We start from the raw sequence: 26,436 nt of genomic DNA, 5'->3' as shown, positions 1-26,436 counted from the left end.
TCGGTCTAAAACCGAACCAAACCAAACCGATTACACCTTTAAAAACGATGAAGTTCTTGATTACAGATGAAAGAAACAGGAAAATTTGTTAGAACTCACCAAATCATGAAGCAGCTTCTGATTGCGCGAAGGAAGCTGACGGCGAGACTCAAAGTAAGAAGACGACGAACCCCAGGCCCTGCTGCTTCTGTCGCCGGCGATGAAGAGCGCAACAAAGGCGCGCGACTTTGTGCAAGACAATGACGAGACAGAGAGCAATGGTGACGACCACTCTCGAAGACGAGAAGAAGGACGACGACCTTGATTACGAAACCGGAGATGAGAAAGAGAGCTTGAGAGGGTTTTTGAAACTCAGTTAAACGAACACTTTTTATTTTTTTTTTGTTTTTCAGATATGTTTTTGTTTTATTATTTAAATTATTTGAAAATATATAATTAGGATTAGTTAAATTCTAAAATTTGATTAATTTAAAAGGGTATTTTTGTCTAATCGAATAAAGTAAGGATATTTAAGATATTTTATAAAATTAAATAAAAAATATTTTTTATTTTTATTTAATTAAAAGAATATATTATAATAAAAGTAGTGATATGATATATATTTTCTTTAAAAAAAATTAAATGTTGATATGAAAAATAAATTTTACATAATTAATTATTATTTGTTTATATTTTAAATGTATCAATACGTATAAATTTATTATCGTATCAAAACAAACTCAGCTAGGCCGTTATTACATTAATCGAATTTGATTAGAATAAAAAAGATCAATTGAATTAAGAGAAACCATAAAGATCAATTGAATTAAGAGAAACCATAACATTGGGGCTATGCAGGATTCTTTTCAACATTAGGCCCGTGTGTGATACTGTGATAAACATTTAATGCTTGTGATTATATAGATGATCATGCCATTTATAGCATTCATTGGCTGCTTTGGCTTATCTTTTGTTGGCCCCAAATATTTTTCTATTAATTGTATAATTATAAACCTAAGAAAACGTTTTAAGCTAATACATATACAGTAAAATGCACAAAATAATGATATTTGATCAAATTTTTGTGGATGCCTAAAAAGTGTTGTTTTTTCGCATATGCATCAAAAGCCAATATTCAATGGTGATACTTTGGCTGAAGTCCACGGTGAAAATCTTTTCTGCCAGCAATTCTATAATCTTCTTTGTTCGTCCAAGCATTTCAATTGCATCTCTAACACTATCCTCTCTCTCTGCGATGGTGCTGTTGGAGCACTTGGCCGATATAGCATAGGGTAAGTTAGTGAGACATGCACCCAATATATTAGATATTGTTCCTGTTATATAGTTCTTCAAACAATATCTCACTCCTAAGATCTTCAATGCTTCCATAATTTAATAAAACAGTTTGGCTTATTCTATACATTGCGTTAGATGCCAATACTTCAATGGGCCATGATGAAGGTGGTTCTCTATTGCATATGTCTCTATACTTGGCCTTATACATGCCATACCTGTTCTTTGCATCTTCACCTAGTGTCTCCAATGTCTCTCTGGGGCTTTTACTTTGATGGGAGAGCTTATAAAGGTCCACATCTAGCCACTTACCATATAGATCAACTCCATGCCACATAGTTAATTTCTGCTGCCCTCTTGACTTTGATCAATTTCCCTTCTTTGTCAATGTTACACTCTATGAACTTCACATAGTAGAGCCCTCTTCACTAATACCTTATTGCATATACAAAATAGGATTAGAATTATCTCTCATTTACTAATAAAATAGATGAGTAAATTGGCAACTTAATTAATATAAATTCATTTTTTAACAAAATATTTAATAATAATAGTTATTAATCTAAAAATATTTTTATATAAAAATAAATTAAAATATTGATATATATTTTATATTAAATAGTTCATTTAAATATATTAATTACCATTTTCACACAAAAATATCTTTAAATAGGTTAGATAAAGATACCTTCACGTAAGTCAGCTCTGTGATTATTCTTACAACAGTTTATTCTGATCTTGCACATACATAATATCTTACCCACTAGATAAGAAAGCACATACAACATTTTCTTTTCTTTTTTTTTTTTTTTGTTTCCCATGGCTTAATTATTACTTGCTTACTATTATGCATGGATCTTCAAGCAGAATAAGACGACCTAGCTTTCTTAAACACAACCACAAAAGGGTTATCTTCCGTTGTAACCAAAAGCCTATTTCCCTCATCATCACGTTTAACCCCAATATCCATGCAATTATTATTTGAAGAAGCACAGAAGCTAAGTTTAAAGACATCCAAGGTTTTCCTTATCTCAAACCAACCCTGTACTTGGTTCTCGTAAAAACCGGTGAGTTTTACGGCGGCTCCTTCTCCTTCCAGTAGACCCTTAACGAGGGTCCACTTAGAAGGAATAGGAGTACACAAAGGAACAAATGAAAAGGACAGGTCCAAACGAATTCCTTCACCGAGATAACGGATTTTCAATGGAGATGAAATTATAATTGGTAATCCGTTGTCCACTTCGGAGTGTTGTTGGACAACGGTTAGTGGACACGTTTCGTTTCCGGTGGCGGTTTGGCCTATTCCGCCACCGTTGCCTCGAAAAACTGGGAGGATGTAGTATGAGCCGTCGTTTTCGATAAGGTTGCCGTCTGTGTCGATCAACTCAGCCGTGGCTAAAGAAGGTAGGTGGATGGAGATGAAAGCAAAGAGAATGAAAATGGCAAAGACATTGGTGGTGGTTCTAGCCTTCATTTTTTTTTTATATATTTTATTTAATTCTTGGAGACGTGTTGTGAAGAAGGATGAACATGAACTATCAATAATAATAATAATAATAATAATAATAATAATAATAATAATAATAATAGTTTCAATATAAAAAAGAATAATAAAATTAAAAAAAAACTCCTAACAAAAATGAGATATTTTAAACTACACCACTACATGTAATTTGTTAGAAGTTAGGATAATGAAACTGGATATATTGTTAAAAAAATTGAGAGCGTAAAATGTGATTTTTATTTTTTATTATTTTTTTATATTTATTTTTTGTCCTACTTATAAAATTAATGGTAGAAGATCATATTTTACTCCCTCAATTATTAAAAAAATTGAGAGGATCCATTTCCTTCTTTCTTTTAGGAGGATTAGAACCCAAAATCATGATGATGGTTTGATGGTTTGTGGAATTTTTTTAATTATAAAATTAAAAAATTATTTCTTCACAAAAATTATTTGAACTTTAAATTTCGAAATACGTTTTTTTGGGCATTTTGGATGAATTTGTGGCACCCCCGATAAACTCTATTAATTTTGTAAAGTTCGTCGCATCCTGCGACGCCAACTTCTAGTTTTATATGAAGTTTGCCTTACCCTAATTTTATATGAAGTTCACCTTACCCACGACGAGTCAAATCCTCTATAAATACCCATAAGAAAAAAAAGAGAATAAATAGAGAATACACAGAGAAAAATTGAAGATCCAAGAAGATAACATAAATAGAGAATACAACAAATATGGTTTTTTCAGTATCGTTGGCCACAATTACAACTATTATTATCGTCTCCAAGAATATACAACAATAAGAACCTAGTTTGGTTTAATTTGGGTGAGAAGAAAAGTTGGGGAGTTGAATACTTCACAGACAACACGCAGTCAAGCATAGGTTCTTCAACATCATCAGCAGCAATGGTAACCATTATCATACTCTCTAGGAGTACACGAGTACATAAAATACACAAATAAACCATTTCCAACTAAAAAAAACATAGAAATTTCAAGTTTGTTGGAGTGCGACGAACTTTATGAATTTTATAAAGTTCGCCGGGTGTATAGCGAACTTGCCCCCACAAAAAAAGAAAGTTAGATTTCACGATATAAAGTTGGATTAATTTTTTATTTTATAATAAAAAATTCCATGGTTTGTGTAACAATTTTCATTAGACTATCACACATTCTCATGCATTAAAACGAAATTATATATATATACTATTCTGAAGGTTACCTGAAACGTCGATTTGGGTCTAAACGTGAGATTTAGATACTTTCGTGTGGCAGCAACCGACTTGTTTGGTGTTGAGGTGTCGTCAGTCCAAGATCTTCGTGAGGAGGTGGGGGGTAGTACCTGTAAAAGACTTCGATGCTTAAATTAGCAACAACTTTAGGTAGGTTTTTAGCAAATTGGAGTATAAATTGTGCCTGAGGGGTGTTAGTGTATTTCTAGTAGAGCTTGTAACCACCTTCGTTGGAGTAATTCTACCTTATCTGATGGACACTGTTCGTTTTATCTTGGGAGTTTGTTAGAGCCTATCATTTTAGGAAAGATAGAGATTTTAGTCGAAATTTCTGGAGGCAAATACCTGCTTTGGGCAGGTAGAGTTGAGCTCTTCTATCGGTACCCGACCTCTTTAAAGAGGTTGGGTAAGTTATGAAGGCCTTCTTTCTGGGTGAGCCTCTCGTCTTATTGGATCTGACTTTATTTATTGGGTCAAGGTATAAATATATACATTATAACTTATTCAACTACTTTAATGACGGTTATGTTTAAATTATATATATATATATGTTTTGAAATTTTATTCTTTATATTTTTTAAAGAATATTTTTGTAAAAAATAATAATATTTTAATTATAAACATATATTATTATAATATAATATGTTTTATAACTCTTTAAATTAATCAATGATAGAAATTAAAAGAAGATTAGGGTACCAATTAAATTATTTCTTTCTAATATTCTTAAGGTTATATTCTAAATTGAATCATGAGCAGTGATTAAAATTGATTTTTATAACAAAAATAACAATAATTTTTCCTTCTTGATTTTTTCTCTAATCAAGAGAAAAATTTTCTCTTAGTTTATATCGCTTTTTTCTTTTCTTCTAAGCAATACATAAGAGGAAAAAAAAATTTTTCTTTCTTACCTTTTTTTATATATTTTCTCTTGAGATGCTCACATACTTATGGAATTTTACATAAAATGCTGCTTTTTCATTTATAATTATATTTATAATAGGATTCTACACATCTAAATATTTTTTATTTAAATTTATTTAAATAAGTCCAACACCAATAAAAACTACTCTCATTAAAAGAGCGTGATTACAAGCAGCACTACTGCTTCTTCTTTTTTGCAATTCTCCTCCTCCTCCTCCTTCTCACGCTCGTTTCTTCTGTTTTTTCGTCTTTTTTCGCCTTTTTCTTCGCGTTCTTCCTCCTTCTCCTCCTCTTCCTTCTTTTTCGCATTCTTTTTTCTTCACGTATTTTCTCTTTATCGTCATTTTTTTTATTATTGTTGCTGCAGTATATTTTTTTCTTTTCCTCCTTCTCTTCCTAGTGAAGAAGCAGTAAAAGATGAGAAGAAAGAGTTTTAAATTGTGTAAAACAGAAATTAACCGAAAATTAAATTAAGAATGTAAACTCGTTTCAAAATAAGCACAGACTAAATGCACTTTATTTAAATCCAGAATGAATCGAAATTACTTAATGATTGTGACACACAAATTTAATTCGAGAATAAACATACAAACAAAATTGAATCATAAATAAAAACACATCCAAATCCATCAAGTGATTTTGTAACATTATGTGTTTCTTCTTCTTTATTTGATTAGATGAACAAGACAAGAAAAGAAAAACATGATGAAAAGTTTTGAGGAATTTTTTTTTCTTGTTTCTTTTTTTTGTTTGATTTTTTTCTCTTTTTCTTGGTTTTATTCCTCTCATTATAGTGAAACAAAAACCATAACAAAATAATTCACTCAGAAATAAACCAAAATTATATTAAAAAATAAATTGAAATTATATTAAAAAATGAACCAAAATTATATTAAGAATGAACCGAAAATTAAATTTAGAATGTAAACTCGTTTCAAAACAAGCACAGACCAAGTACACCTTATTTAAATCCAGGATGAACCAAAATTATTTAATGATTGTGACACACAAATTCAATTCGAAAACAAGCACACAAACAAAAATTGAATCATGAACAAAAAATGAGAAAAGAAGAAGAAAAAAGAGGAAGAAGAAGAGGAGGAGGAGGAGGAGGAGGAAGTGGTGGTGGTAGTGGTGACGACGGTAATGAAAGTGAAAAATAATAAAAAAAAAGGAGAAGGAGAAGAAGACGTATCATCAGGGGAAGAAGATAATTATTAAGTAATTTCGATTCATTCTGGATTTAAAAGATGCATTTAGTCTGTGCTTGTTTTGAAACGAGTCTACATTCTGGATTTAATTTTAGGTTCATTTTAAATATAATTTTGGTTCATTTTAAATATAATTTCGATTCATTTCTGTTCTACATAATTTAAAACTCTTCATCCTCACTTTCTACTATTTCTTCACTAGGGAGAGAAGGAGGAAGAGAAAAAAAATACAGCAACAACAATAACAAAAGAATAACGATAAGAAGAAATCACGTGAAGAAGAAAGAATGTGAAAAAAAGAAAGAGAAGGAGGAGGAACCCAAAGAAAAAAACGAAGAAGAAGAAGAAGAAGATGCTCCATACGTAAACGAGTGTGCCTCTAAATTATTTGAATAAACTTATATGCTAAAATTTTTTGGATGTGGAGAATAATTCTATTTATAATATTTCGTTGCATTAAATTCAATATCACTAATATGTTAAAAAACTCCATTCAATATATATTTTGGTCTTAATGTTTTATGTTTCTTAAACTTTTATTCATTAAAAATAGAATAATTGAGATCAATTTTAAAGCTGGGAGAAATTTTTTCCCAAAAAGCTTTTGGCCAGGAGAACCTGAATGTATTGATTCTTAATGTTGCTCTCGAAGTCATTGTCTTTTTTGTCTTTTGTTATCAATGCAAAACAACATGGCAAATAGTGGTTGAAGATATTTTTTTACATAAATATTGGTTAAAGATGAGTGATGTTATTTTACACCTTAAAAATTGTGTTTAGTTTCGAGGGTTGATAATTAAATTAGATACTAAAATATAAGCCATTTTTTAAATTTGTATAATAAAATTAATTTTTTAAAGATTATAAATTAATTATATATTTTTTTAGTCACTCTATTAATAATTTTTATTAACGATTGATAATGTAAAATATTAATTAACGACATACATAATATTTAACATGTCTAATTAGACATTAACTAAATATATTTATAAAAATATATTAATTTTGTCTATTTCTCCAATTATATAAATCTAAAAATAACATAATAATTAAATTGATAGATTTTTTTCATAAACATATTTAGTTCACGTTCAATTAGACATATCAAGTGTGATATATATTGTCATTTAACATTCTATATCATCAATAATTAACTAAAATTATTAATTGAGTGATTAAAAGATGAATATAATTAATTCGTAATTTTCGAATGAGACCAATTTAATTGATAGAATTTTTCAAAAATAAATTTAAAGAACACCTCATTTTTTAAAAATTAATTTGACTATAAAAAAAATAGTCAAAATCAGCTAGAACTTATTTTTATTTAATATTTATTAATTATCGTGATAATTAATAAATATTAAATAAAATAATTTCTACCTTTTTTTATGTCTCTATAATATTATCGTTTGGCTATTAATCCTTAGTTTCTACACAGTGAATTTATTTCGGCTTAAAACCCAGATTAATCACTTCTATATTTAAAATTTAATTTGAATAAAATTAGTTATCCATTTTAAAAAAATATAATATTTAAAAGATAATAAAAAATTAATTCAAATAGTCTAAAGTACTCTATTTAATATTTATTAATTATTATTAAAATAATTATACAATTTTATATGTAATAAATATATAATTATAAATATTATATACATATGTTAACTTCTTTTCGTTAATATAATTTCTATTAAATGAATGAAACTAGGAAAAATATCTATGCATATTAAATATTTCTTTTATTTCATAATATGTGTCTCATTATATATATTTTTAAAATGTTCAAAATATTTGTCCTATTATTTACAATATTTATGACTAGTTTTTTATATTTATTCTTGATAATATATCACTTTAGAAAAGAGAATAAATATATGTTAATTAATTTTTTCCTATATTTTTTTCTTGTTTAGTCATAAATATAATACCAAAATTTTTTTTTCTTAATTCATGTGTTTTATGTTTTGGAACATGTATTGTAAAATGAAAAGAGTTCAACTTAATTACATAACTATAGAGAATTCGAGAATTAATTAATTTATCGAAGTGATGAGTACACGTCAAAATTCAAGGAGTGTGATACACAGGCTACTAGAAGTCTAGAATATGTGGTTAGAAAATTATTCAATTATTATCACTTCCAGTTACATTAACCTTCGATTGTAAAATGATTCTAATAAAGAAAGAAAGAAAAAGAAAACTCTACAGTAATAAGGGAAATAAAATAAATCCATGCATTGAATCTAGCTCTTTCTGTTGAAAAAAAAAATGTGAATCACGTGAACAAAAATACACCTTCATATGTGGCGTATAAGTTTTCTTCCATCATTCCGAAGAAACAAATGATGTAGAATTGGAGTCAGTCTTTTTAAATATTTATTGAAAGATAATTATTTTTTCTTTTTAATCTTTTATCAATAATTTTTAATGTTAAAACGAAAAAATGTGCAAAAGAAACATAAAGATCGATAATAAATAACCCTCCCCCCTCCAAAAAAACACTATAGCATATTGTACTGTTGTTAATACAGGTGGAGAGATATATCAGAAATTTGTCATTTTTGGTGGTGATGAGATTGGATTTTTATAGTGGTAAGGAATGGTACTTACAAAGACAGTCCGACGTTCAAGCTAAAACGAATTCAAGAGGTATAAGTGAGGGATAGGAATCTGTAACATACCTGAGGGAGCATTTGATTCTCTTTATATAATTTGTAGTTATTATCTTATCTTATTGGCTAAGATAAGAGAAGTGTTTGAATTTTAAATGTTGGTTAAGGATTTATGGTTACTGAGCTTGGCCAAGATGGTGACCCAGGCCCGAAAAACTAGGTTGTAGCTACTCCGACGGGGTCTCGGGAATCGGGTATGGAAAAGTTACTTCTGGAACGGGAGAGTATGCTTGCTTAATCTTACCGCTGGGTGAATTTGTTTCTTCATGGTATTTGGGGGTTCGCAAGCCTCGCATGGAAGGACTGTGCGTCACCCCTTGTCTTTGAACAAGATTGAGATTTCGTGACGTTGATGTGCTTGGTTGCTTCGTCATTTGTCCATTGCCTTTCTTGGTGAAGGAACTTCGTTTGTGGCGATTCCCAAGGCGTCATTATGACGCCTAATGGGTGAGAGAGAGGGATTTAACATTTTTCCTTTTGTGCCCCTCGTCCCTTGGTATTATCAGTTAATATTTTGGGGTTTATTCTTCTCGTTTGTAACTGTTTATTTGCTACTCTTCTGTGACTTTCTTGTTTGTGCCATTCTCTCATCCATTCGCTGTTGGTTCTGCCGTTTGGATCGTTCGTTATATTTCGCTTTCCTTTGTTTCCATTTTCTAGCGCAGGTTAGTGCCTTTTTTCCTTTATGCATTCTTTTGCGAAACTTCTGTTTTATGTCTCATGTTTCTGTGTTTTGGAATGTTCTCATATTTAATGGTAGAAAAATGCTGGCGGAGACCATTGCGATTTAGTGTAATTTCAAGGATTTAGAGGGGTTTGGTAGTTGTTTGATTACAGTTTCAGATATAGGTTGGAATTTTCCTTATTTATGCGTTTCTGGATAGTGGGCTGACAGCAGTGCACCTATTTGGATATAGGTATGGCGTGGTGAAGGAGAGTTCAGGGAAATTCGGGTCTTCATACGTGTCAGGCACACCTTCTCGATTAGACAAGGGGGATCCAAAGGCTCCGAGATGAAAGGGTCGTGTTGGGAGGTGGTGAGGCGGCAAGGCAATATAAGCTGGTGCTCGCCGACGAGAATGAGAGGGTTTACTACCTCAATTTGGATTCCCCTCATGTCCCGGATTGGATTTGGGTGCACAAACTCTTGTTTACCAAGTTAGGGGTTCAGTTGCCTTTTTCTGAATTTTAGATGGCTCTTCTGAATTGGGTTTTCGCAGCGCCGTCTCAGTTGCATCCGAATAGCTGGGCGGCTATTCGAACTTTGAGTTGGTATGTGATTTTTTGGAGATACTGGCTCGGGTTAAGGTTTTCTTGTTTTTTTTCTTGTGTACCATTCCACATAAGTAGGGGAAACACAGAAAGTAGTACATCTCCTTCCGTGCTCAGATGAACTGCCGAATCTTTGATTTGTTCGAAGATTCATTTCATGACTTTAAGGCGGAGTACTTCAAGGTTTGTCCCGCCGAGGGTTGTTATCCCTTTTGGCTATCGCCGGAGGGAGAGCGCCAGATTTTCCCGTATTGGAATCTCCGGGCCGGGGAGTCCTATCTTACGAGGGTGATCTACGAGGGGTTGTTTCCTGAGAATAAGAATATTGTCGACGTCTTGTTGGCACTTTTTGGGGATAGGCCTCTTAATCCTCGGGATGTGATGGGGGATCTCGTGGCAGGCAGGTCCTGTGTTGGTAGGTTCTTTATTTGATTTTTGAGTTTATTTGCTTATTTATTCCGGTTCTCATAACTTATGATTATTCTTGGTCCACTTTTTCTTTCTTGTAGTTGGGATGGTTGATGGGCTAACAACCTTGTTGTGATTGAAGCCTGCCTTCGTTTAGGATCCAAAAAGGGGGGGGGGGGTTGAGGGATTTTCTCAATCAACGCCTACAGCTGCTTCCATCCCTAGTTCTTAGACAGTCTCGCAGGAGATCATTCAAAAGGGGGTTGTTGGGGATGACGATATTCAAGAGATTCTGGTTCCCAAACTAGACAGGAAGCGTAAGAGAGCTGAAGGGGGGTAACCATAAGGGTATTAGTACGGGAGTGGTTACCCCCTGTGTGATAGACAGGTCCTTTGACGCTTTCAGCTTCATTGACTGTCATCTGCTGCCCAGTACTGATGATTTCTTTCGCAATTACGATTTGTCCAGCCAAGCTAAGTCAGTGTATCGTTCTCTCCTCCGCTTGGTCGCTATCATCCAAAAGGCCGAGCATATGCTTTTGCAGACCTTTCTTTTGGATAGGAATCTCTAGCAAGCTCAGGTGGAGCTCACTGTCCTGAAAAGGTAGTTGGATTCGTTTGAGGCTGCAAGGAACAAGGCTGCGAAGGATGCTGGCTCTGAGATCTTACTCTTGTTCGAGCGGGAGACCGAGCTAACATCCCAAGTGGCTAGGGATCAGAAGCTAGCTATTAACAGTGAGAATTCTACTGTCGTGGCTTGTGCAAAAGCCGATGCTGCAAAGGTGGAGGTGGAGAGTTTGAAAAAATGGAATGCCGGTCTTTTGGCTGATGCGAGGGAGGCTGTTTCGGCCATGGAAGAGGTGCTAAAAGCTCAGGTCCAAGTGTTAGCTCCTAACGTGGATGTGTCAGTCATGTGGGCCGGCTTTCTGAACCGTGAAGGATGGGGAGATCGTGGACCTTAAGTAGCTTGGTTTTTATTTCCAAAGTTTGTAAGCCGTTTTTTTGGCATTTTATACTTTGCCTTCGTGGAGAAATTTCTTTTTAAGTTTGTAAGCTGTGTGTGTTGGCGATTTGTACTTGTTTTGGTGGACTCTTTTGTCTTGTTATGTATGAATGGTAGCCTTCTTGGTGGGCCAATTTGAACACTTTATTTCTTTTCTATGGATATCCGTTTGTGTTGGCCTCAGGGGTGATCAGGCTCTAGGGTAGCCGTTTTGTTTATTTTGAAAGGGAGTACTGAAACAATTTTTTATTAAAGGTCGGGTCTCGTTAAAACCTCCCGTTTTGAGTAAGAAAGAGTGTCCAGAAAAACGATGGAAAAAACAAAAAGGCAATTATAAATGAGGTATGAAAAATAACAAAGAAAATTAACAAAACAACAAATAACATTAGATCTTGCTAAAGGTATCAACCCGGTGGGACTCTCTGATGTGTAGTAGCGTTGTATGTTCGCAGCATTCCATGATCTCGGTAACTTGGTCCCGTCGTGTCGTTTGAGTTTGTAGGCTCATTTTTCAATCACGGACTTGATTCGATAAGGTCCTTCCCAGTTGGGTGTGAGTTTTCCTTCTCCTGGGATGGGGGACCGATGTCGTTGCGTCGCAAGACTAGGTCTTCCTGTTTGAAGTTCCGTTTACCACGCCGCGGTTGTACCTTAGGCTTATTCTTTGTTTCAGGGCTAACTTTCGTAGGTGTGCTATGCTTTTGACTTCATCCATGAAGTCACACTCTGAATCCTCATCATGTCCTCCCACGATTCTCCGCGGGATGGGTTAACCGACCTCTATCGGAATAACGGTCTCTAGGTCGTATGTTAGTTGGAAGGGGATTTTTCAGGTTAAGGTTTGAGGGGATGTTCGGTATGACCAGAGGACAGATCCAAGCTCGTCGGCCCATAGGCCCTTGGCTTCGTCTAGTCACTTCTTAAGACCATTCATGATGATCTTGTAGGCCCCTTCTACTTGATCGTTGGTTTGCGGGTGTTCCACCGAGTTGAATTTTTTTGAGTTGTCAAGTCCTTCTAGGAACTCCTTGAAATGTTTGTCTACAAATTGTATTCTGTTATCCGAGATTACAATATCAGAGATTCCAAACTGGGTTATGACTTGTCTCCAGAAGAATTTTTGACATTGAGTGGCCGTGATAGTGGCCAGCGCCTCGGCTTCGATCCATTTCATATAATTGTCTATGGCGACTACAAGGAATCGGAGCTGTCCGAGAGCCATGGAAAAGATTCCTACGAGGTCGATTCCCTAGGTTCCGTAAGGGTAATCTATCGTTATCATGCTGAGCTAGTGGGGGCTGATTGGTTAAGGTCGGCATGGACTTGGAATTACTTGCAGATTTTGACTAATTGGAGGGAATCTCTTATGATGATGGGCTAGAAGTACCCGGCTAGGATGACCTTTTTGGACTACGGTTTTGCTCCCGATGTGATGGCCACAACATCCTTCCTGAATTTTATGAAGTATGTTATCCATGTCGTCGGGTTCCATACATTTGAGGAGGGTTGGTACAATCTTCATTTGTACAGTTGCCCTGCTATTGTGGTATATTTTGCGACTTCTTACTTTATAAACTTCGCTACCTTTGGTCCTCAGGCAGGTCCCCGTTCGCTAGGTATCAGAGGATCGAGAAGGTCCAAGAATGTTGAATTGACAAGATCAAGTTGGTCGAGGTCATGGCCGTAATGGATGGTGTTCTAATGATCTCCTGGATCAATGACCGGTTTTCCAGCTGACTTAGTACTTGCTAGTTTAGAGAGTAAATTGGCCCTTGTGTTCCGTCAGGCACTCGTCATTAAACCTGTTGAGGTATTTTCTCGTGGGCTTGTTTTGTCTCTGCTTGACTCAGAGCAAGCTAATCGGGTGTTTAGCCTTTGTGATCCTGGTGATGAACTGTGCCATGAACTTTCTGTAGACGTCGTTGAAGCTGGCTATTGAGCCGTTAGGGAGAGCGTTGAACCACTTGATTGTGGGGCCAGCTAGGGTTACCGAAAAGGCCCTACATCAAACTGCATCGACGGTTTATTATAAGTTCATCCTGGCCTCAAAGGCCGTGAGATGTTCCTGTGAGTCCTTCGTCCCATCGTACTTCATGTCGGTTGGCTTGTCAAAACCCTTCAGTAGCTTGGCCTTCAAGATTCTTTCAGTGAATAGAGTGAACCCCATTATCACGTGCTTACTCCTTCTCTGTTTGGAATCTCGTTGGTACCATCTGTCGTCATGGTCGCGTCGGCGCTCGAGCTGTTAGAAAATGTTGCAATTTCGGCATTTGCCATGGTACCGGTTAGGCGACTTTCGTTCCCGATTTAGTAATAAGCTCCTGGAGATCGCTTGGCTCTTGTGTTCCGGCCGGTATCGGTCTTTGGAAGCGACTTGACCTTCCAGGGTTATACCCTCTGATAGAGTTCCTGAATTATTCGGATTGCCTTCTCTCCGAGGTCGTCGATCGCCCTGGCCTCGCCGAACTAGTGGTCATCTTTGCGTGGATGCTATCTGTCAGGAATCGCCTGGGGTTGTACGGCACTGGTTATCCTCCTGCACGTTGGTGCGTGGTCGTCGTTTCGTGGTTCGGATGTTGGATTTGGTGGGTCTGGCTCATGGTGGTGGCTTGAGGATTGCTTGTCGAATTCTTCCGTTATACCACCAAGACTTGCCAGATCCCCACAGACGGCACCAATGTACTGGACTTCGCTAGTACGGGTTGAGAGATGAATTAGGGACTTGCTAGTCTTGGTGGTGACGGGATCGGACTTCTGGAGCGGCGGGGGTGGTACCTGCAAAGACACTTCGATGCTCAAGTCAAAATGGATCCAAGAGGTATAGGTCAGGGTTAGGAATGTATAATGTATTTGAGAGAGTCCCTAGATCCTTTTAGATAGTTTGTAGTTGTTATGTTATCATATCTTATTAGTTAAGATAAAGAAAGTGTTTGAATTTTGAATGTTAATTAAGAATTTGTGATTACTAACTGAGCCAAAATGATGACCCAAATCTAGGTAACTAAATTATAGCTGCTCCGACGGAAGAAGATCGGATCCGAAACATATATATATGTGTGTTTGTATTTCACAATATATTTTGAATGAAAAATAAAAAATTTATGTTTTTAAAATCTATATAAATCATATATATTTTTATTTCACAAATTTTAATGCATTGTCAATTTAGTTTTAATATATTATATAAAGTAATTTTTTATATGTATTTAATTATGTAAAATAATATTACTAAAAAATTATTTTTTATATTTATTACATAAATGATAAAAAAAATTTTGATTAAACAACTATAAATATTTTACATATCAAAATTAAATATTTTTTAGTTTAATTTAAAATAGTTCATTTTTATCCGGAGATTTCTCTTTCATTATTTACTCCTTTTTAGAATGACTACTATTTTTTAGGAAAAGTATAGATAGATAATAAGAATACTAAACAATGTGAAAAATAGATATGTCAAATGTTCAATTCAACAGGTATGCAGATGATTATGTTAATTATTTTTAATTGAATGGTTATTTCTTTTGATTCGATTTACTCATACGCAGTTAACGATAGTTGGATATTCAATTCACTAAGTGTGCAGATGGTTATCCTAATATTAAAGTTTAGGAGATAATTTGAGATAGAGTATTTTTTTACATTCTAAAATCCATTATTCATATTATTTACAAAAATTATTATCTACCTAAAAAAAGCGTATTTTTTATATATATTTACTTTACATACTAGCTAATTTTTCGTTTTTTATTAAAAGCGTTCATGCTATAACATTATTCGAAATTGGAACTGATATCTTTATCCTTTTTGATTGCCTATAAATAGATAGTTCATGTTCATCGTCCTTCTTCACAACACCTCTCCAAGAACTAAATAAAATAAAAAATGAAGGCTACATCCACCACCAATGTCTTTGCCATTTTCATTCTCTTTGCTTTCATCTCCTTCCACCTACCTTCTTTAGCCACGGCTGAATTGCTCGACACAGACGGCGACCTTATCCAAAACGGCGGCTTATACTACATCCTCCCAGTTTTTCGAGGCAACGGTGGTGGAATAGGCCGAACCACCACCGGAAACGAAACGTGTCCACTAACCGTTGTCCAACAACGCTCCGAAGTGGACAACGGGTTACCAATTAAAATTTCATCTCTGGCCTTAATCCTTTATCTCTATGAAGGACTTCCTTTGGATTTATCCTTTTCGGCTGTTCCTTTGTGTACTCCTATTCCTTCCAGATGGACTCTCGTCAAGGGTCTACTGGGAGGAAAAGGAGCCACGGTGAAACTCACCGGTTTTTACGAGAACGAGGTGCAGGGTTGGTTTGAGATAAGGAAACACTTGGATGACTATAAACTTCGCTTTTGTGCTTCTTCAAATAATAATTGCGTGGATATTGGGGTTAAACGTGATGATGAGGGAAATAGGCTTTTGGTTGCAACGGAAGATAACCCTTTCGTGGTTATGTTTAAGAAAGCTAAGTCGTCTTATTCTGCTTGAAGATCGATCCATGCATGATAATAAGCAAATAATAATTAAGCCATGGAAAAAAAAGTTTAATCTTGTATGTACTTTCTTATCTGACGGGATAAGATATGTTCGTTATGAATGTGCAAGATGAGATTAAACTCTATTTGTAAGAATAATTATGGAGACGGCTTATTCCAAGATATGTTCGTATAACAATATTTTCACGTAAATAACCATCTTTATTAAGTATTTTGCTAAAAAAATATTGGTTTCTAACTAATGGATGGAACTGGTAAATAAATGTTTATTTATCCTTTGAAGACACTGTTATATTCTTTAAAAAATAAGGCACACTATTAATCTCTTATTTTGTCTTTCTAAATGAATCGAGGGGTATCTACTTTATTTTAATTTAAATAATTTTATTAGTCGTATAAATTATTTATAACTAATAAAATTTATTATTTTTATTTAACATTTAGTTGATTTTTAATTTTAAATAATAAATTCTAAATCTTTGATAGGCATTAGGCATAGCGATATAAATCAGATTAAGAGAAGAGAGTGATTTATTAATGACAATAAATAGTTAAATACTGTTAAGCTTAGTTGGCAGTTCTGTTAGAAGTTAGTTAGAATAATAAGTCACGTGACTGTATGATAAGATATGTATATATGTGGATTGAGAAATTTAATGGAGAATATGCTAGATAGGACATTTGATTTCATAAACTATTGATTCCATGATTCTTGAATTTCAATTATTAAAGGGTAATGCTCCATTCTAAAATTATGGTATTGAACTGATAGACTAAAAATAATATTGAGCTACTAGCTAAAAATATAATCCTGTTAAGTAATTAATAGGGAATATAGAGTACAAAAAAATGACCAAGGAGAGTTCTTGCAAAGATTTCAAGGCAAGTTAAAGATCTGATGTAACGTAGGACTAAAAAAAGTCAAAATGAGACGATGTTGATTTTAACCAATCATGTGAAGACATGGAAGTCTCGGCTTTGTGTAAGGAAGTTATCCCCAAAGTGGCCAAGACGTCGTATAAAGATACGCCCCTCACAATGGCAGGTTCCTCCTAAGGTAAAGACCCTATTGATATGGAATAGATTAGTGAGGACAGCCCTAATCCAAAAGACAGATGGTACCAGGATTTCGAGAAGGCGAATCAAAAAGAAAGGTCATTTGACTCTTGCCGTACCATACCAATTTCTAAGGAAGAGTTTGACAAGTGGTGCAAGTCATGGCGCTCTGCTCGGTTTCTGAAACTCTTGGGAAAAAGAGTGGGGCTCGGTTTTATGGAGCAACGTCTCCGACGTGATTGGGGTAAGAAAGGTTCGATTAATGTTATTGATATGAATCGTGATTACTTCTTAGTTCATTTTACAGAAGAGCACGACTACGCTTTAACGGAAGGGCCATGGATGATAATTAGACACTATCTTATTGTACAAAGATGGCGACCATTCTTCCTAGAATCTGAAAAAAGCAGTAAGAAAAATTGTGACTTTGATTTAGATTCCAAATCTGCCGATTGGACTATATAATCACAAATTTTTATGGAGGATCGACTCAATGATCGGACATATGCTAAAGATTGATAAGACCACCACTATTCATTCCAGAGGCCGATTTGCATGAATCTGCGTGGAGATTGATCTTGCATGAAAACTTGTTTCCAAAATCTCTGTTTTTGGCTTAGAGTTGAATAATGAATATGAGGGCCTATATCAGATTTGCTTTATATGCGGCAAATATGGACATCGTTCTGATATTTGTCAAGAAGCTTTGATCAAGAAACCGACGAACAATGAAGAGGACAACGCTGTCAAAGCAAATGCCAAATCTAGTAACCAAAATCGGTCGACTGTGATTCCAAGGAAAGAAAGAACGGAGAATCTGGGATTTTCTCCTGCGATAATCAAGACTGCGCTAATTTCGGGCCTTGGATGATGGTCAAGCGGCCTAGTAGAAGAAAGAAAGTGTCTGTTGGATTTCTGATGAGCGGATAATTTATACGCTTTTTGGCATTGTTTTTAGTATGTTTTTAGTAGGATTTAGTTAGTTTTTAGTATATTTTTATTAGTTTTTAGTTAAAATTCACTTTTCTGGACTTTACTATGAGTTTGTGTGTTTTTCTGTGATTTCAGGTATTTTCTGGCTGAAATTGAGGGACCTGAGCAAAAATCTGATTCAGAGACTGAAAAGGACTGCAGATGCTGTTAGATTCTGACCTCCCTGCACTCGAAGTGGATTTTCTGGAGCTACAGAAGCCCAATTGGCGCGCTCTCAACGGCGTTGGAAAGTAGACATCCTGGAATTTCCAGCAATATATGATAGTTCATACTTTGCCCAAGATTTGATGGCCCAAACCAGCGTTCAAAGTCACCTTCAGAAATTCCAGCGTTAAACGCCGGAACTGGCACCAAAGTGGGAGTTAAACGCCCAAACTGGCACAAAAGCTGGCGTTTAACTCCAAGAAGAGTCTCTACACGAAAATGCTTCATTGCTCAGCCCAAGCACACACCAAGTGGGCCCGGAAGTGGATTTTTATGTCATTTACTCATCTCTGTAAACCTTAGGCTACTAGTTCTCTATAAGTAGGACCTTTTACTATTGTATTTTCATCTTTGGACATCTAGTTCTTAGATCATCTGAGGGCTGGCCTCACGGCCATGCCTAGACCTTGTTCTTATGTATTTTCAACGGTGGAGTTTCTACACACCATAGATTAAGGTGTGGAGCTCTGCTGTACCTCGAGTATTAATGCAATTACTATTGTTCTTCTATTCAATTCCGCTTGTTCTTGTTCTAAGATATTCATTTGCACCCAAGAACATGATGAATGTGATGATTATGTGACACTCATCATCATTCTCACCTATGAACGAGTGCCTGACAACCACTTCTGTTCTACAAGCAAACAAGGCTCTAATGTTTATCTCTTGGACTCCTGATACACGATGCATGGTTGATCGCCTGACAACCGAGTGCTCGCCTGACAACCGAGCCAGCCATTCCGTGAGATCAGAGTCTTCGTGGTATAGGCAAGAACTGATGCCGGCATTCAAGAGAATCCGGAAGGTCTAACCTTGTCTGTGGTATTCTGAGTAGGATTCAATGATTGAATGACTGTGACGTGCTTCAAACTCCTGAGGGCGGGGCGTTAGTGACAGACGCAAAAGAATCACTGGATTCTATTCCGGCCTGATCGAGAACCGACAGATGGATAGCCGTGCCGTGACAGGGTGCGTTGAACATTTCCACTGAGAGGATGGGAGGTAGCCACTGACAACGGTGAAACCCTTGCATAAGCTTGCCATGGAAAGGAGTAAGAAGGATTGGATGAAGACAGTAGGAAAGCAGAGAGACGGAAGGGACACAACATCTTCATGCGCTTATCTGAAATTCCCACCAATGAATTGCATAAGTATCTCTATCTTTATCTTTATGTTTTATTCATCATCTATACCCATTTGAGTCTGCCTGACTAAGATTTACAAGGTGACCAAAGCTTGCTTCATACCAACAATCTCCGTGGGATCGACCCTTACTCGCGTAAGGTTTATTACTTGGACGACCCAGTGCACTTGCTGGTTAGTTGTGCGGAGTTGTGATGAAGAGTTGAGATTGCAATGAGCGTACCATGTTGATGGCGCCATTGATGATCACAATTCCGTGCACCAAGTTTTTGGCGTCGTTGCCGGGGATTGTTCGAGTATGGACAACTGACGGTTCATCTTGTTGCTTAGATTAGGTAGTTTTCAGAGTTCTTAAGAATGAATTCTAGTGTTTCAAGGTGATGATCTTATCATCACCAAAGCTGATTGATTCTCATCAATTTAGCTCTTGGATGCAATGTCCTGCTGAAGCTTGGCTATTCATGTCTAATTCCTTTAGACTAAAGCTTTAGACTAACATTGCATGATTCCTGGAATTCTCATTAAGAATTTTGAAACCTTTATTTTCTATTTCCATATAATTTTCGAAAAATCCAAAAAAAAAATTTCAAAATCATAAAAAAACCAAAAATATTTTATGTTTCTTGTTTGAGTCTAGTGTCTAATTTTAAGTTTGGTGTCTTGCATGCATTGTTTATTTGATCTTGGTTCTATTTTCAAGTCAATAGTACAGGGAACTGAAGATTCAGAACATGCAGCAGAGGAATTACACAGAAAAAGCTGGGCGTTCAAAACGCCCAGTGAAGAAGGACAGACTGGCGTTTAAACGCCAGCTAGGGTGCCTGGTTGGGCGTTTAACGCCCAAAAAGGTAGTGCATTGGGCGTTAAACGCCAGAATGTGCACCATTCTGGGCGTTTAACGCCAGGATGGCACAAGGGGGAGGATTTTGTTTTCAAAATCAAATTTTTTTCAAGTTTTCAAAGTTTTTCAAAATCAAATCTTTTCCAAATCATATCTTTTCAATCAAATGTTTTCAAAATCAATTTCTTTCCTTTTTCAAAGATACTTGCTAACAATTAATGATTTGATTGAACATTTCAAGTATGTTGCCTTTTCTGTTGAGAAAGGTTTAATGTTTGAATCATATCTTTTCTTGTTAGGCAAGTCATTAATTTTTAAAATCAAATCTTTTTAAAATTGTTTTCAAATCATATCATTTCAATCATATCTTTTTAAAACCATAACTTCTCAATCACATCTTTTCAATCACATCTTTTTCAAAACAGTTTTCAACCATATCTTTTTGATTTCTAATTCCAAAGTCTTTTTCAAAAATTACTTGATTTCTTTCCCACTCTTGATTTTCGAAAATCAATTAAAGTTTTTCAAAATTTTTTTAAAAAATCTTTTTAACTTAATTTTCGAAAAAGCTCTTCCCCTCTTCTCACATCCTTCCATTAATGGAGTACCACTCCTCCTCAATGCACAATTCGAACTCTATCTGACTAAGTTCGAATTCTTCTCCTTCTTCCTTCTACTTTTCTTCTTCTCTGAAACCTCAAGAAATATCTATACTGTGGCATAGAGGATTCCACATTTTCTTGTTCTCTTCTCTTTCATATGAGCAAGAACAAAGACAAAAGCATTCTTGTTGAAGCTGACCCTGAACCTGAAAGGACCTTGAAGCGAAAGCTAAGAGAAGCTAAGGCACAACTCTCTGTAGAGGACCTAACAGAAATCTTCAAAGAAGAAGACATGGCAGCCGAAAACAACAACAATGCCAACAATGCAAGGAAGGTGCTTGGTGACTTTACTGCACCTACTCCCGACTTCTATGGGAGAAGCATCTCTATCCCTGCCATTGGAGCAAACAATTTTGAGCTTAAGCCTCAATTAGTTTCTCTAATGCAACAGAATTGCAAGTTCCATGGACTTCCATTGGAAGATCCTCATCAGTTCTTAGCTGAATTCTTGCAAATCTGTGACACTGTCAAGACTAATGGGGTTGACCCTGAGGTCTACAGACTTATGCTATTCCCTTTTGCTGTAAGAGACAGAGCTAGGACATGGTTGGACTCACAACCTAAAGAAAGCCTGGACTCATGGGAAAAGCTAGTCAATGCCTTCTTGGCAAAGTTCTTTCCACCTCAAAAATTGAGTAAGCTTAGAGTGGAAGTCCAAACCTTCAGACAGAAGGATGGAGAATCCCTCTATGAAGCTTGGGAAAGATACAAACAATTGATCAGAAAATGTCCTTCTGACATGCTTTCTGAATGGAGCATCATAGGTATTTTCTATGATGGTCTCTCTGAACTATCCAAGATGTCTTTGGATAGCTCTGCTGGAGGATCTCTTCATCTGAATAAGACGCCTACAGAAGCTCAAGAGCTAATTGAAATGGTTGCAAATAACCAATTCATGTACACTTCTGAAAGGAATCCTGTGAACAATGGGACTAATCAGAAGAAAGGAGTTCTTGAGATTGAAACTCTGAATGCCATATTGGCTCAGAATAAAATATTGACTCAACAAGTCAATTTGATTTCTCAAAGTCTGTCTGGAATACAAAATGCACCAAGCAGTACTAAGGATGCTTCATCTGAAGAAGAAGCCTATGATCCTGAGAACCCTTCAATGGAAGAGGTGAATTACCTAAGAGAACCCTATGGAAACACCTATAATTCTTCATGGAAAAATCATCCAAATTTCTCATGGAAGGATCAACAGAGACCTCAACAAGGTTTCAACAACAATAATGGTGGAAGAAACAGGTTTAGCAATGGCAAGCCTTTTCCATCATCTTCTCAGCAACAGACAGAGAATTCTAAGCAGAATAACTCTGACTTAGCAACCATGGTCTCTGATCTAATCAAAACCACTCAAAGTTTCATGACTGAAACAAGGTCCTCCATTAGGAATTTGGAGGCACAAGTGGGACAGCTGAGCAAGAGAATTACTGAACTCCCTCCTAGTACTCTTCCAAGCAATACAGAAGAAAATCCAAAAGGAGAGTGCAAGGCCATCAACATGGCCGAATTTGGAGAGGAAGGAGAGGCAGTGAACGCCACTGAGGAAGACCTCAATGGGCGTGCACTGACCTCCACTGAGTTCCCCAATGAGGAACCATGGGAATCTGAGGCTCAAAATGAGACCATAGAGATTCCATTGGACTTACTTCTGCCTTTCATGAGCTCTGATGAGTATTCCTCCTCTGAAGAGGATGAGTATGTCACTGAAGAGCAAGTTGCTAAATACCTTGGAGCAATCATGAAGCTAAATGACAAGTTATTTGGAAATGAGACTTGGGAGAACGAACCTCCTTTGCTCACCAAAGAAATGGATGACTTGTCTAGGCAGAAATTACCTCAAAAGAGACAAGACCCTGGGAAGTTTTCACTACCTTGTACCATAGGCACCATGACCTTCAAGAAGGCTCTGTGTGACTTAGGGTCAAGTGTAAACCTCATGCCTCTCTCTGTAATGGAGAAGCTAGGGATCTTTGAGGTACAAGCTGCAAGAATCTCACTAGAGATGGCAGACAATTCAAGAAAACAAGCTTATGGACTTGTAGAGGATGTTTTGGTAAAAATTGAAGACCATTACATCCCTGCTGATTTCATAGTCCTAGAGACTGGGAAGTGCATGGATGAATCTATCATCCTTGACAGACCCTTCCTAGCCACAACAAAGGCTGTGATTGATGTTGATGGAGGTGAACTGATCATTCAAGTGAATGAAGAATCCTTTGTGTTTAAGGCTCAAGGATACCCCTCTATCACCATGGAGAGGAAGCATGAAGAGTTTCTCTCAAATCAGAGTCAAACAGAACCCCCACAGTCAAACTCTAAGTTTGGTGTTGGGAAGCCACAACCAAACTCTAAGTTTGGTGTTGAACCCCCACATTCAAACTTTAAGTTTGGTGTTGGGAGGTTCCAACATTGCTCTGAGAAAATGTGAGGCTCCATGAGAGCCCTCTGTCAAGCTACTGACATTAAAGAAGCGCTTGTTGGGAGGCAACCCAATGTTATATTTTATATATTTTTCTTTGTTATTTTATGTTTTCTGTAGGTTGATGATCATGAGAAATCACAAAATCAATTGAAAAAGCAAAAACAGAATGAAAAATAGGAAGAAAAATAGCACACCCTGGAGGAAGAATCTACTGGCGTTTAAACGCCAGTAAGGCTAGCAGGTGGGCGTTTAACACCCAGTCTGGCACCATTCTGGGCGTTTAACGCCAGAAAGGGGCACCAGACTGGCGTTAAACGCCAGGAAAGGGCAAGAACCTGGCGTTAAACGCCAGAAATGGGCACCAGCCTGGCGTTTAACGCCAGAATTGGCTCAAAACGTGATTTTGCATGCCATTTGGTGCAGGGATGACTTTTCCTTGACACCTCAGGATCTGTGGACCCCACAGGATCCCCACCTACCCCACCACCCTCTTTCTTCTTCACCCATTCACCAATCACTTCCATACCTCTTCCCCAAAAACCCTTCACCTATCCAATCCCATCTTTCTCTTCACCACTCACATCCATCCTTCATAAAACCCCACCTACCTTACCATTCAAATTCAAACCACTTTCCCTCCCAAACCCACCCATACATGACCGAACCATAAGCCCCTCCTCTCCTATATAAACCCTTCTTCACTCCTTCATTTTCACACAACCTAAACACCACTTCTCCTCCTTTTTGGCCGAACACTAAGCCATTCCCTTCTTTCTCATTTCTTCTTCTTCCACTCTCTTCTTTCTTCTTTTGCTCGAGGACGAGCAAACCTTTTAAGTTTGGTGTGGTAAAAGCATTGCTTTTTGTTTTTCCATAACCATTTATGGCATCCAAGGCCGGAGAAACCTCTAGAAAGAGGAAAGGGAAGGCAAAAGCTTTCACCTCCGAGTCATGGGAGATGGAGAGATTCATCTCAAGGGTGCATCAAGACCACTTCTATGAAGTTGTGGCCATGAAGAAGGGTCAACTTTGATCAAAGGTTGGACCAAGTCCTCACAGACATTTGTGAAGAGGGCGCTCAATGGAAGAGAGATTCAAGAGGAAAGCCGGTTCAACTGAGAAGGCATGACCTCAAGCCCATCACTAAGAGAAGAATGGAGCAAACAAGAGACCCCTCTCATCATGAACTTACTGAGATGCCTCAAGGGATGCACTTTCCTCCACAAAACTATTGGGAGCAAATCAACACCTCCCTAGGAGAATTGAGTTCCAACATGGGACAATTAAGGGTGGAGCACCAAGAACATTCCATCATCCTCCATGAAATTAGAGAAGATCAAAGAATCATGAGAGAGGAGCAACAAAGGCAAGGAAGAGACATTGAGGAGCTCAAGCACTCCATAAGATCTTCAAGAGGAAGAACAAGCCGCCATGACTAAGGTGGACCCGTTCTTTAATCTCCTTGTCCTTTATTTTTCTATTTTTCGAAAATTTATGCTTATGTTTATCTATGTTTGTGTCTTATGATCATTAGTGTCTTAGTGTCTATGCCTTAAAGTTATGAATGTCCTATGAATCCATCACCTTTCTTAAAGGAAAACTGTTTTTAATCACAAAAGAACAAGAAGTACAGGATTTCAAATTCATCTTTAAAATTAGCTTAATTAGTTTGATGTGGTGACAATACTTTTTGTTTTCTGAATGTATACTTGAACATTGCATGTGTCTTTTGAATTTGTGGTTCATGAATATTGGCTCTTGAAAGAATGATGAAAAAGGAGACATGTTACTGAGGATCTGAAAAATCATAAAAAAATGATTCTTGAAGCAAGAAAAAGCAGTGAATACAAAAAAAAAAGAGAAGAAAAAAACGAAAAAGAAAAAAAAAAGGAGGAAAGAAAAAGAAAAGAAAAAGAAAGAAATAAAGTTGTGATCCAAGGCAAAAAGAGTGTGCTTAAGAACCCTGGACACCTCTAATTGGGGACTCTAGCAAAGTTGAGTCACAATCTGAAAAGGTTCACCCAATTATGTGTCTGTGGCATGTATGTATCCGGTGGTAATACTGGAAGACAGAGTGCTTTGGGCCACGGCCAAGACTCAATAAGTAGCTGTGTTCAAGAATCATCATACTTAACTAGGAGAATCAATAACACTATCTGGATTCTGAGTTCCTAAAGAAGCCAATCATTCTGAATTTCAAAGGATAAAGTGAGATGCCAAAACTGTTCGGAGGCAAAAGCTACTAGTCCCGCTCATCTAATTTGGAGCTAAGTTTCATTGATAATTTGGAGTCTATAGTATATTCTCTTCTTTTTATCTTATTTGATTTTCAGTTGCTTGGGGACAAGCAACAATTTAAGTTTGGTGTTGTGATGAGCGGATAATTTATACGCTTTTTGGCATTGTTTTTAGTATGTTTTTAGTAGGATTTAGTTAGTTTTTAGTATATTTTTATTAGTTTTTAGTTAAAATTCACTTTTCTGGACTTTACTATGAGTTTGTGTGTTTTTCTGTGATTTCAGGTATTTTCTGGCTGAAATTGAGGGACCTGAGCAAAAATCTGATTCAGAGACTGAAAAGGACTGCATATGCTGTTGGATTCTGACCTCCCTGCACTCGAAGTGGATTTTCTGGAGCTACAGAAGCTCAATTGGCGCGCTCTCAACGGCGTTGGAAAGTAGACATCCTGGGCTTTCCAGCAATATATGATAGTCCATACTTTGCTCAAGATTTGATGGCCCAAACCGGCGTTCAAAGTCACCTTCAGAAATTCCAGCGTTAAACGCCGGAACTGGCACCAAAGTGGGAGTTAAACGCCCAAACTGGCACAAAAGCTGGCGTTTAACTCCAAGAAGAGTCTCTACACGAAAATGCTTCATTGCTCAGCCCAAGCACACACCAAGTGGGCCCGGAAGTGGATTTTTATGTCATTTACTCATCTCTGTAAACCTTAAGCTACTAGTTCTCTATAAGTAGGACCTTTTACTATTGTATTTTCATCTTTGGACATCTAGTTCTTAGATCATCTGGGGGCTGGCCTCACGGCCATGCCTAGACCTTGTTCTTATGTATTTTCAACGGTGGAGTTTCTAC

General features: G+C 36.5%; 2 protein-coding genes and 1 non-coding gene across 3 annotated transcripts; 1 reads left to right on the top strand and 2 right to left on the bottom strand.

Moving 5' to 3' along the window:
- Positions 1 to 1,260: 1,260 nt before the first annotated feature.
- On the bottom strand, positions 1,261 to 2,770 carry LOC130936868 (factor Xa inhibitor BuXI-like). The gene is made up of 2 exons (XM_057867039.1): positions 1,961 to 2,770; positions 1,261 to 1,707 (listed from the first exon to the last, which is right to left on the bottom strand). The coding sequence occupies exon 1, from the start codon at positions 2,744 to 2,746 to the stop codon at positions 2,132 to 2,134; it is 615 nt and encodes a 204-aa protein (XP_057723022.1). The 5' UTR covers positions 2,747 to 2,770; the 3' UTR covers positions 1,261 to 1,707; positions 1,961 to 2,131.
- Positions 2,771 to 15,343: 12,573 nt separating this feature from the next.
- Positions 15,344 to 16,384, top strand: LOC130933356 (factor Xa inhibitor BuXI-like). Its single transcript, XM_057862948.1, has one exon. It carries the CDS (start codon positions 15,394 to 15,396, stop codon positions 16,006 to 16,008), a length of 615 nt encoding a protein of 204 aa, XP_057718931.1. The 5' UTR covers positions 15,344 to 15,393; the 3' UTR covers positions 16,009 to 16,384.
- Positions 16,385 to 21,552: 5,168 nt separating this feature from the next.
- On the bottom strand, positions 21,553 to 21,660 carry LOC130937304 (small nucleolar RNA R71). Its single transcript, XR_009068527.1, has one exon. It is a non-coding gene; the product is annotated as a small nucleolar RNA R71 (small nucleolar RNA).
- Positions 21,661 to 26,436: the final 4,776 nt, after the last annotated feature.

Source organism: Arachis stenosperma, chromosome 6 (genome assembly GCF_014773155.1).
Source record: "Arachis stenosperma cultivar V10309 chromosome 6, arast.V10309.gnm1.PFL2, whole genome shotgun sequence".
NCBI classification, from domain to species: domain Eukaryota; kingdom Viridiplantae; phylum Streptophyta; class Magnoliopsida; order Fabales; family Fabaceae; genus Arachis; species Arachis stenosperma.
Note: the sequence above shows the minus strand (reverse complement) of the source record. Positions and strands in the feature narration are given on the sequence as shown.

What these genes read in the sequence shown, in the direction of transcription:
- LOC130936868 (XM_057867039.1), bottom strand. Translation starts at nt 2,746, where the DNA reads ATGAAGGCTAGAACCACCACCAATGTCTTTGCCATTTTCATTCTCTTT.
- LOC130933356 (XM_057862948.1), top strand. Translation starts at nt 15,394, where the DNA reads ATGAAGGCTACATCCACCACCAATGTCTTTGCCATTTTCATTCTCTTT.